This window comes from Carcharodon carcharias, chromosome 14 (genome assembly GCF_017639515.1).
Source record: "Carcharodon carcharias isolate sCarCar2 chromosome 14, sCarCar2.pri, whole genome shotgun sequence".
NCBI classification, from domain to species: Eukaryota; Metazoa; Chordata; class Chondrichthyes; order Lamniformes; family Lamnidae; genus Carcharodon; species Carcharodon carcharias.
The window spans coordinates 40,621,289-40,633,815 of record NC_054480.1 but is presented as its reverse complement, the minus strand read 5'-3'; the positions used below and the strand labels follow the sequence as shown (position 1 = coordinate 40,633,815).

Here is a 12,527-nt window from a genome sequence, read left to right as displayed (position 1 = left end):
AACATGATTTGTAACCTGTCCATTTGAAGCACATAAGACTTGCTAAAGACAGTTAAAAAAAAATCCTTTGAAGTTTTAATGTTCCAGGATTAGGAACCAAGTGAGTTTTTTTTTTTAAGTCATGGCTGTAACTCTTCACTCATTAAGGGCTATTTTTTCAACTTCAATATCTTTTGCTGAAATGTTGCTTACATTTGAAGCAACTGCAGGCCAGGAAACAGTGTTGGCTCAATTTCACAATTAGTAAGTGTAACACAATTTTTTGGCTCAGTAAGATGGAAGAACACTTTGCCTATTGAGGTTACCTATGATAATTTGTTATTGAAAAGTTATGGCAAAGATTATAAACACATCAGCAAATGCAGGCCTTCCACTGCTCTAGCTGGAGAGGTGATTTGAGTGAAAGAAGGGAAAACAAATTGCTGAATGCAACTCATCACTTGGGATACAAAGCAGCATTCAAACATTCAGGGAATTGTGTTCCCATGAGACGAAGGCTGTTTTGTTGTCATGTCAAACCCATTTTAAGTTTCTTTTTCCACTTGATCCATGTCAGGCTTTGTGCAACATAAGGTTTTTTTGTTAGAAATCAGGAAGTGTTGATGCTAAGGAGCACTGTTCCAGCAATCATCTGTAATAATTGTCCAGCTGTTGCACAAGTTTGTTTTCTGGACGAGCAACCTGCAGTCAAACAATCTGTTCCATTGGCATTATCTCAAGTTGTTTATCACTCAATCAGTATTTTATGCTGTATAGTCTCATCACTGTGGAGCAGTTTTCATTTAACAGTACGATTTAACTTGTGTGAACATCTAACTAACCCTAGACATGAGTTACATGAGGCTATTTGTAATTTGAAAGTTCATTGGATTGACGTTGCATCTAATATCATTGCAAAGTAGTATCAAATCTAGTTTCAAGTGTCTTTTGAAGGGTCAGCTGGACCTCCTGAACAGTTTATTTAAACTTGGAGTTGAAAAAGTGCTGTGTGTACATCAACCACCTACACTCTAAAAACAGCTAAATGTTAATGGCCATGAAAGGGACTCTACAAATTTGGCTCTTGGACAGGTGAATTCCAGTTGGAGCTATGCAGTACAAATACAGTACTTCCTTAAGTAACAAAACTGCAGTTTATGTCTCAAACATGATTTGTAACCTGTCCATTTGAAGCACATAAGACTTGCTAAAGACAGTTAAAAAAAAATCCTTTGACGTTTTAATGTTCCAGGATTAGGAACCAAGTGAGTTTTTTTTAAGTCATGGCTGTAACTCTTCACTCATTAAGGGCTATTTTTTCAACTTCAATATCTTTGGCTGAAATGTTGCTTACATTTGAAGCAACAGCAGGCCAGGAAACAGTGTTGGAAATTTGTTTAAATTTTGGGCTTCAAGCAATGAATAGATGCTCCAAGTATAATTCTGGTTCACCATGCCAGCAATATGCCTTGACAATTTTGTCATGTCCAACATGGTAACAGATTTTCAGCCATATAGAGGAGCTGACTTTTAACAGAATTTTGCTTTTAATCATGCTTTTTTGGCATACACTCAAACAATATGTTAGAAAAGTATAGGCTAATACTTTTGAACCCACTTACATCAAGATCCTATAGTGAATCATCCGACATAATGTTTTCAGGATGACCAGAACTTGCTGTTGGAATCTCCCCCATGCCCTATCACCCCTTCGTACTCCCCTTACCCCCTAGATGAATTATTGTTCCAAAAACTGTTGTAAAGCTACCATAGTTAAGACAATTTTCTCACACTGGAATCTGGCTATCCACTTTGCAGGTACACGAGGCTAAAGATCTAGAGAAAGGCAGGCAGCAACAGCATCAACATCAGCTTCAGCAGTCTCCTGGACCTCATAGTTTAGTTGGATCTCCACAACTTGATAGAATAGAAGAACATTCTTGCAGACTGGCTTCTACAGAGGGGGAAGCGGATACCATGCAGGAGAAAACCCAATCTGGAATCTCAGAAACGGAAAATGGGACAACAGCAGACCATATAGAAGACGACCATGTAGCATCTGATTTTTCTTTGCGTACTGCAGGTGTTCATATTTATTTGAAATTTTGGCTAAAAACTATTATTTAGAACCGTGTCAAAAAAATGTAAATCTGCAGAGTAGTAAAACTGCAATCCAGCCAAATCTAGTTACAGGAGAATATCACTGATAAGAGTATTACAACTGAACATGGCTTAAAATAGTTTAATATTGTTTAATATGAGGTGTTAATTACTGTCACGGCAAAGGAACAATCGAGTAAGTAGACAATTAAGATAAAAGCAAAAAACTGTGGATGCTGGAAATCCAAAACAAAAACAAAAATACCTGGAAAAACTCAGCAGGTCTGGCAGCATCTGTGGAGAGGAGCACAGTTAACGTTTCGAGTCCAAATGACCCTTCAACAGAACTAAGTAAAAATAGAAAAGAGGTGAAATATAAGTTGGTTTAAGGGGGGGTGGGGGGGTGACAAGAAGAGCTGGATAGAGGGCCAGTGATAGGTGAAGATAACCAAAAGATGTCACAGACAAAAGGACAAAGAGGTGTTGAAGGTGGTGATATTATCTAAAGGAATGTGCTAATTAAGGGTAGAAAGCGGGACGAGCAAAGTACGGATAGCCCTCGTGGGGGTGGGGTGGGGGAGGAAGGGATCGAAATAGGCTAAAAGGTAGAGATAAAACAATGGATGGAAATACACTTAAAAATAATGGAAATAGGTGGGAAAAGAAAAATCTATATAAATTATTGGAAAAAAACAGAAAGGAGGGGCAAAATCGGAAAGGGGGTGGGGATGGAGGAGAGAGTTCATGATCTAAAATTGTTGAACTCAATATTCAGTCCGGAAGGCTGTAAAGTGCCTAGTCAGAAGATGAGGTGCTGTTCCTCCAGTTTGTGTTGAGCTTCACTGGAACAATGCAGCAAGCCAAGGACGGACATGTGGGCATGAGAGCAGGGTGGAGTGTTGAAATGGCAAGCCACAGGGAAGTCTGGGTCATGCTTGTGGACAGACCAAAGGTATTCTGCAAAGCAGTCACCCAGTCTGCGTTTGGTCTCTCCAATGTAGAGGAAACAGCATTGGGAGCAACGAATGCAGTAGACTAAGTTGAGGGAAGTGCAAGTGAAATGCTGCTTCTCTTGAAAGGAGTGTTTGGGCCCTTGGACGGTGAGGAGAGGGGAAGTAAAGGGGCAGGTGTTGCACCATCCGCAGTTGCATGGGAAGGTGCCGTGGAGGGGGTTGAGGTGTAGGGGGTGATGGAGGAGTGGACCAGGGTGTCTTGTAGGGAACGATCCCTGCGGGATGCCGCCAGGTGGGGGCGGGGGGTGAAGGGAAGATGTGTTTGGTGGTGGCATCATGCTGGAGTTGGCGGAAATGGCGGAGGATGATCCTTTGAATGCGGATGCTGGTGGGGTGATAAATGAGGACACTGGGGACCCTATCATGTTTCTGGGAGGGAGAAGAAGGTGTGAGGGCGGTTACGTGGGAGATGGGCCGGACACATCAACCACCATGGGTGGAAAACCTCGGTTAAGGAAGTAGGAGGACATGTCAGAGGAACTGCCATATAAATGTAGTATTTGCACTTTCAGTCTGCGGGAGGAGTTGAGACTAAATTGGGAGCTGGGAAGGAGAACTGCCAATTAAAGGAGTGTAGCGGAGCTACACAATTTTAGATTATGAACTCTCTCCTCCATCCCCATCCCATTTCCAATCCCCCCCCTTTTTTTCAATAATTTATATAGATTTTTCTTTTCCCACCTATTTCCATTATTTTTAAATGTATTTCCATCCATTGTTTTATCTCTAACTTTTAGTCTATTTCGATCCCTTCCCTTCACCCTTCGGCAAACCCACCCCCCCCACCCCCCACCCCCAAAACCAGCTTATATTTCACCTCTCTTCTATTTTTATTTCGTTCTGTTGAAGGGTCTTTCGGACTCGAAACATTAACTGTGTTCCTCTCCGCAGATGCTGCCAGACCTACTGAGTTTTTCCAGGTATTTTTGTTTTTGTAGCGGAGCTACATTTGGCTTTGTGCTTCAATCCTCCACTGCAGTATTATTTAAATGGCAAATATTCTTCCAGTTCCTGTTGCTGATATAGTTTCAGCTGCTGTTTTTAAGCTTGGAGCAATTTCTTGGTCATTGGTTCAGCCGTATCCCCAGCCTCAATTGCTGGTCACTAAATATACTGGTCTGTGGATGAGTGTTAATTTCTCAGCTCTGAAGGAATTTTATGTATCAAGGGCTGTATGTATGTTTACTCAGGGCATTTTACTGTCTATAAGTTAAATTCCATGGCTGCAGATTGGTCATGTTCAAATTAGCACCCTTCTGCTATATCATAATTTTCTGTGTAAGTTGGAGGTGTTGCAGTACTTAAACCCACGGGCTTGTAGGCCACGGGTTCATTTGGATATCCCGATAGGCAATTGATAGCCACGCTTGACCAAGGACTAATGGAATGACTGTTACAGCAAAGGAAGGGAAGTCATTGTATACTTTTTTCATTATGCCATAGAGGCGTTGACCAAACTTAGGAATAAGGCATTTGTAAAAACAAAGTTTTGTATGACACAGAGAAGCTGGAAAAAAATATATCCTGATGCTATCACGTTTGCTCAGTTCTATGAATGTTTCTAAATGACGATTAATGGTTCTACTATTTCTATTATGTGTGCCAGTGCCAAATTCCAAATTTAATGCACTTTCAGATATTAAAATGAGAATTTAGCATGCCTCAATGTTTTATCTGCATGCTGTCTTGATCAAAATTTCAGGCACAATTTTGGACTCTAACCACTATGTTTTAACTTAAGGGAATGTGGATGAAAATCCTGAGGAAGATGTGAAAACAGAAGATATTGTGGGACAAATATTGGAGGAAGTGGTGGCCATTGTGACTGGAGGTAGTTCATGAGATCTTGATGAAATAATTTTAATGACCCACCCCCAAATTTTTTTTCAAGAATTCTGTTTTTAAGCTGCCATGTAGAAACTGGGTGTGTTTTGCAGGCAGTAAATTTGCTGAGTGATTTGTTGCCTGATCAGTTGAACCACCTTTACAGCAGCCAGCTCAAGATTAGTATGAGAAAATTTCATGAAAGTTAATGTGTCTCAATGTCGACAGCTGGTCTGTGGTTTTGTTGAACCAGGAATATATTCCTGAGTAGGGGAAAGAAAGGTCAATATACTTGTGGAAACCGATTGTTTTTGAATGATAAATGTATATTTTATGTTTTGATTAATTGGGTTTGCTGTTGGAATATTAAATAGGTTCTAAAATCAGATATTTCAAAGACATATGCTTTGGAACTAGAGAGCCTTTAACTTGTATGAATTATATAAGCTTACTTTTAAATAGGAAACTTTCCAAGAATTTAGCAAAATCTTATTAACAAATTTAAAGTCATTTAGAGTAGTTGCAAACAAAACAATTGTACAAATCTTTGAAGAAATGCCAAAAAACATATATTTTCACACACAATGCGGCATAATTTAATGTTTGAATGGGACAGTTTTATAAGATGCTGAAGTGCATTTATTTATCCAGTTTTCCTTAGCTATTGAATAAATTATATGCAGAAATGTGTTTTGATAATTTCTTTTTTGCTTAAGAGGTAGAAGCAAAAAACAAAGAAAATGGACCTATGGAAGCAGCTTCTGAAAACCAAGCTGCTGTTGAATGCGCTGGAAACCTGCAAACTAATGGAATCCCTGAAGGCTCACTGCCGCTGCCTGATAGTACTTCACTAATTGATAGGCAGTCCACACCGTATAATGATATACAGGTAAGGAACCTAATTTTATTTTTTGCTAGAATCTCGGCTCTACTTTTTCAAGGACTCTGGTGCATTGACACTGAAATTATTAATGCTTATTTTGTGCTCCCCAGCTGGAGCTATGGTTCGACCTGGTATAATTGTCAGAAACAATCTGTGCAAACGTGTATTTGAGTTGTATTTATGTATGCATAAGTTTCATTTTCTTTGTTTAGCCTAAATCAAGAACACAACTGGTATGCAGGGGATTTGGAGAATTAAAGGGACAGGTAGTTTCCTTTTTATAGTTCAGTACAATGGATCACTCATTGTGTACAAAGTTCTATTTGTATCTGGTCTGTTAGGTCCTGCACTTTTTGTTGCAGTGCAATTCTCAGATCTTTTGGCAATTCAAGTAGGCCTGTTTATAATGCACAAATACTAATTTGGCAACAGTCAGAGATAAAAGCTATTTTTTTGGGGTCTTTCTGTGTACTTTCAAATAAGGTTTGGAAGCTTAATTGAGCTTTTTAATAAAAGATTTTTTATGAAGTTGAGCAGTAGCAATTTGTGCAAATGTAACCACTGCATCTAGTTTAGAATACCAATCGGAAATTTTATAAGAACCCGGACTGCCTTCGGAGCTCCTGACGATCAGGTCTGCTGCTGCTGTTCCTAACAGGCTTCACGTACTCCACTGCTCACAGTACATTCCTGCAGAAGTTACCATGTAATTTGTGGGCACCCTATGTTTGTTGCATTATAATCTCCTCTAAAATAGCTTTTTCTCTAATATAGCTGATCGCTTATCTTGTAACAATTTTCAGTAAACTTTCAGGCTCCCCAGGAACTTGTGCTATATTGCACAGCCTCCATTCTTTTGGTGACACCCCGCCCCACTCCATATTTTCAACCCTGTTCACTCTGTTTCTCAGGTTTCAATTCCATCTTCTTTAACCATCTTCAGCCCACACACCACCTACTTGTGATCTCATCATTACGGAATAACTGAATTACTGCATCTTAGTTACTACCTTGTTCTTCAGTGAGTTCATGAAAATCTTGCTTTTTAAAAAAAAATTGTCAAAGGCAGTTCGTGCAAGTGAAGCCAACAGTCACCGTCTTTTATTTTTGGCTTAAAGTTCTTTCATTTAACAACATTCTTGGCTGTGGCCCCTTCTCTGATCTTTGGCTCTTGTCTTGACTGAGGATGCAGTCTGTTGTGTTGTGTGGCATTACCACCATGCTTAAGGAGAAGTCGAATGACACCTGAAGAAACTGAAAATTAGCTGTCGGTGAGTGGCTGTTGGCCCCCATCAGCAGCAGTGTTGTATGCTACTGCAATCTGTAACTCAAAGTACAGCACATCCCTCATTCTCCATCAATCTGAAAAATGACACAATGAAGAAGAGCAGCACTATGCATACACCTAACATGAGGCTACAAAATTGGGCTAACTATATGTTAAAGACTTTAAGCAGCTGGATATAGATGGAGCTAAGCAGTTCAACAGCCAATGGATTCAAGAGAAATTCTTAACTATGCAATTTCCCATTGAAAATGTTGGACTATGAGGTGGCTAATTGGAGGAGGCCCCATGAGCATACTCATTCTCAGTAATGGCAGAGCTTGGTATGTGTATGTAAAAGACAAGCCTGATGTATTTACAACCATTTTCAACCAGAAATGCCAAGTGAGCAATCATATTTGGCTTCATCCTGAGATCCCACCACCATCTTTCATATCAAGGCCCAAACAATTTGTTTCATCCTATGTGACTTTAAGAAGCAGCTGAGAGCACTGACACAGAAAAGCCTATGAGACTGATAACGTTTTGGCTGTTGTACTGAAGACCTGTGAACTGTAACTACCTGTTCTCCTCAATCTATTTCACCACAGCTAGGATAATATCCACCAAATGATTTGTTAAATTGCCCAATTGTGTCCTATCCACATTAAAAAAAGGACAAATTGAACCTACAAGTTACTCACCTATCATGATAATTGACCAGACAATATTATCCTTTAAGTGCGGCTGTTGTGTACACTGTCTGCTGGATGCATTCCAGCAGGTTACTAAGGTTGCTTGGAAAGCACCTTGAGGACCCAAAACTTGAAATATCTAAAAGGATGAACACCAATGTTGTGGGCTTACTATCGTCTGTAAATCCTTTTCCACATCTCTCATACTCCTGGGTAAATATCTTGGAATTCCCTGCCTAACATCATCGCCACAAGGATTGAATTGGCTCAAGGAGAAAACATATCAGCAACTGGATGAGTACTGTCATCATCCACCATTACGCAGCTTATGGCCAACATTTATATGAAGCCTGTTGATGTCATAAAATATCTTTATATTTAGTATTCAGACCTGAATAGAAGGGAATTTGGAAGGAAGATGAGATCACTGTCCAAAAGGTTGTTGTAAGGAAACTCTTCAATATAAGTGTCAAGTGAAACAATGTAGGAGAATTTTGAGAGAAAGTTGGTGAAGGCTAAAGTTTCTGTCACCGGTATTGTAGTGAAAATTGTTAAAGTTGATTCTAGAGTTGACGAAAGCATAAATGAGATTGCCAGCAGCAATGCGTTTTATGGAAGGAGATAGTATTTCAGAGGAGGAGGAAACGGGCTGATGGACTATGATCAGGTAACTTGGCTCAAGGTCAAAAAGTACACTAGAGCTGTGTTGGGTTTGATGGCTTTTCAGGAAAAGGAATGGGCACAAGCCTCTGGGATCTTATAGAAGCCAAAAATGGGTTGATGTTCTGCTAGAAGGTCAGATTTTGGCTCATTGACAATTTCATGTCAAGACAGTCATGGAGCAGAATGGTGATGCAGAGATAATGTCGGCTATTGTTTGCATCAGTATGAAAACTGATCAACTTATTGTGATAGCTGTGCTGGCCACACTGAAATGGGTGGAAATGAAACTGAGGGGGAATTCTGCAGAGGCCATCAATGGAAGAAAGACAGTGGAGGAAGATGGTCAATCATCTTTTAAGTTGCAGAGAGGTGAAGGAAACATGAGGCAATGAATTGTCATCCAACATATTGCTCCTTACTCTACCATCAAGTTTTCCTTTGAAATATTATTAGGATTTTAGCATGCCCCATTTTCTACCCTTCTCTCCTGAGGGCATTTACAGTTTGCTCAGATGCAGTTCCATAGGTGCTGATCACCCTCTGATACAAGTAGTCACTATTCAAGTTGGTGCTTTAATGGACAGCTTTGGCAAGTTATTTGACAATATTGGCATCCATAGACAAGGCCTAATCTTTGTTTACCAGAGGTTCTCATACACTTTCAGGAAGGGTTACTGAATAACAATTAGGAGCACAAGTCCTGACAGATTTTCTTTGCCTTAGCTCTGGAGCAATGTGTCTGTTGTGGCACATCTGTACCACAGGTGTGGCTCAGATCAGCTAAATCAGCAAATGGTAGATAGAATATACAACACAGAAACAGATCATTTAGCCCAATCAGTTTGTAGCTATGCTCCTCTCAAACCTTGTCCTACACATTTTCTCATCTAACTGTATCAATCCTCTATTCCTTTTTCATTTATATGCTTAGCTAGCCTCTTCTTAAAGAAAATGGCCCTGATCTTCCAATCTCCAGCTGGTCATACCCCAGAGAATGCACTGGGGGACCCCTTGGATGTCCTGACGTGCTGACTACGTGTGAATTGACTGGGAAGTTTGGACTTCTGTTAGGCAACTCCCTCACATCTGGAACCCTCAAACTCCTAGTTAAAGTTGGAGAAATGAGAGGGCTCCAACTCACTTAGCTGAATAGTTACCCAGGAAAAGTTAGGATTAAAACGTTGTGACTACTGGGTAACTAATACTACTGAACCCTGGTCTACCCCACTCCCTGACCCCCCCCGATCCACTCTGCCCCCTCACCCACAAATATCTAGATACTTGCCTTCTCTCTGTAGCTTCCCCAACTGGCTTTGGGACCTTTAAACTTTGTACTTATAAGGCAGCTAGTGCTGTAAAAATGGGAAGCAGCTTGAGTTCCCCAGCAATCCTGCACCAAGAGGAAGGACTCCAAGAAAGCTCCACATTTCTGAAGAGGCCTGGTTTGGAAGTCTGGGTGAGAAATATGAGACTGGTGCGAGGCAAAAAAAAGAGTAGAGTGGCAATCTTATGGTGGTTGCCACTCCTCGGAAGATTCAGCCCCATCTCTCCTATTCCCCATAATCATTCCTGTGTTAGCAAATTCCACATTCTCATTGCTGTCCAAATAAATAACTTTTTATGAATTCCCCATTTTACTTCTCGGTGATGATAAATTGATGGCCTCTAATTTTGCTTTAACCCACAACTGGAAAGAATCTCATTGTGTCAAAACCATTCCTAATTTTAAAGAACTCTACCAGGTCACAACACTTTTTTCTCCTTTCAAGGCATTGGCCATCCAGCCTGTTCTTTCTCTGAAAGGTGTAACCCCTCATTTCTGGTATTAACTTTGTAAATCTTTATTACTCCCTTTTCATTGCATCTATATCCTTTTCAAATAATATGGCGACCAGGACAGTATAGACTACTCAGGGTATTGCCTAACCAGGGTTCAATACAAGTGTAGCATAACTTCTCTACTTTTTCATTCCTTTTTTTGGTTCTAGCATTAATCCTTGTAGGACCTCACTTTCTACCTTCTGCCACTCTGAATAGCTATTCTTTCCCCTGATTTGATGCTTTCTATCTGCAGCCAGCTAGGTATCTATTCTGCTACTTCTTCCCTGACTCTGGATACTCTGCTCTTATCATGAGTTTACTGTGGGGCGCCTTTTTGGAGACCTTATGAAAATCTAGTTAAATTACATCTGCTACATTATCCTTGTCTATTCTCTCTTATATCTTCTAATAATTCATTGTGATTGCTCAAGTGAGACCTCACATTTTGAAACCTGTGCTGACTATGCATCATTATATTTTTGGTTTCTAGATGTTCTATTATATTCTTCAGCAGGGATTACATTATTTTTCCTACCACCACTGTTAAGCTGGCTGGTCTATAGTTCCCTAGACTTGTTCTACCTCTCTCCTTTAAAATACATGAAACGTTTCTATCTGTCAGCCTTCTGGCACTGCACCTTTTTCTAATAAATTATTAAGTAATGACGTAATAGTGCCTCTGCTAGTTCTCCTCTAGATTCTTTTAAAATACCTCGATGCAATCCATTCAGGTCATGGAGTTTTTCAAATTTTGAGTTTTATTAGTTCCTTTACGATTTCTCCTTTTTAGAAATTAAAGAACCATATTTAAAATAATCTCATCTTCTGATGTCATGTCCACCCTGGTAAATACTGAAGCAAAGTAATTATTTATATCCCTGCCACTTAACTGTCTCTGCCTGTGATTTTAACTTCTTTGTCCCTTAGTGGCAGTATTTGCATCATAATTTTCCTTTTTTTAATGTGCCTGTAGAATATTTTGCTAATTTGATTTATGCTCCTTGATAATTTAACTTCATCGTTCCCCTTTTCCTTCCTAATTATTAACTTCTCTCCTAATCTCTTTGTATGTCAGATATCAAACTTGAGACCTTCCTGCTATTTATGGCCCAGCTACTCACTGTCTTAAGGAAGTTAAAAAAAAAGTGTGTTTTGAACTATCTTGGCTGTTTATCTTTATATATTCTTATGTGATGCTTTTAAAAATATAGTTAACTGAACAAAAAATCTGGAGACAATTATAGTTGTTCAGTGATTGCATATTTTTTGCTTAAACCTTGCCAGTAGTTAGTTCAACCTATTTTTCAACTTTTCTACGTAAAGCTACAGGTGCCGTTTCTCCACTCCAGACACAGTGATTATTATTCATAATGGTAATGTTTCCCTTTCCCCCTTTTCTTCTTGATTTTTTAAAATAAAACTTAAGTTATAAGATCAAATATGATATTTCCCAAAATTCTACATCATTGCACCATCAGTGCTCAACATTTGTTGAGCCACAACTCATGCCAATTAGCAATTTCCTTTTCTTCTCCTCACCTTCTAACAGCCTGAATGTTTAAGGTAGAATACATTGTATCCATCAGCAAGCTTCCTAAGACGCAGGCATGAGTATCAGTTGCAGTATCTAACCACTTGCAATGATCATTTGGTTTTATGCCTATGTACTTAAGTTGAAGTGTTCACTTCTTGTCCCATAAAAAATTTTGTGGAAATGCTTGCCTGTTTAAGGGAACAGGTGGATGGAGAAACCTGCGAAATTAAAATGAAACAGCGACAATAAATGTTGCAGCTCTAACTTAATATCACATTTTATCTTGGTACTAGGAGTCCGAAGCTGTGGTACCACCTCCAGTTGGTATTAAATTCTCGCACATTTTGCAGAAAGATGCGTTTTTGGTCTTCAGATCCCTTTGTAAGCTTTCCATGAAGCCATTAAGTGATGGACCTCCAGATCCAAAGTAAGTGATTGCCAAGACATAAAAAAAAAATCTTGTACATAAACTAGACTGTGCAATCTTAGCTTGTTGTTCAAAAAAGATCAGTCACAACACTGGCCCAGATATTGTCAGAAAATTACCAGGAAATTCATGACACCCACCACGATCAGTTGTGAAATATCAAGTGATTTTTAGAGAAGAGGGGCTATGCCATGAGTTCCCATTCTCCACAAATTGCTGGACTATTTGTGCAGCTCTGTTGTTAGCAGCGACAAAACCAAAAGAATTGTAACCCCATCAGGAGCCTCCCATTGAAATTATTTGCACATAATGAAATTGCTGGAT

General features: G+C 39.5%; 1 protein-coding gene across 1 annotated transcript in view; it reads left to right on the top strand.

The window, feature by feature from the left end:
- The window catches only part of LOC121287125 (brefeldin A-inhibited guanine nucleotide-exchange protein 2-like), a 118,280-nt gene that overhangs the window by 44,201 nt on the left and 61,552 nt on the right, over positions 1–12,527 (top strand). Inside the window, exons 6-9 of the mRNA XM_041204689.1 lie at positions 1,798–2,062; positions 4,834–4,923; positions 5,633–5,805; positions 12,070–12,203. Coding sequence (XP_041060623.1) covers positions 1,798–2,062; positions 4,834–4,923; positions 5,633–5,805; positions 12,070–12,203 — 662 coding nt within the window. The remainder of the gene's footprint in view (positions 1–1,797; positions 2,063–4,833; positions 4,924–5,632; positions 5,806–12,069; positions 12,204–12,527) is intronic.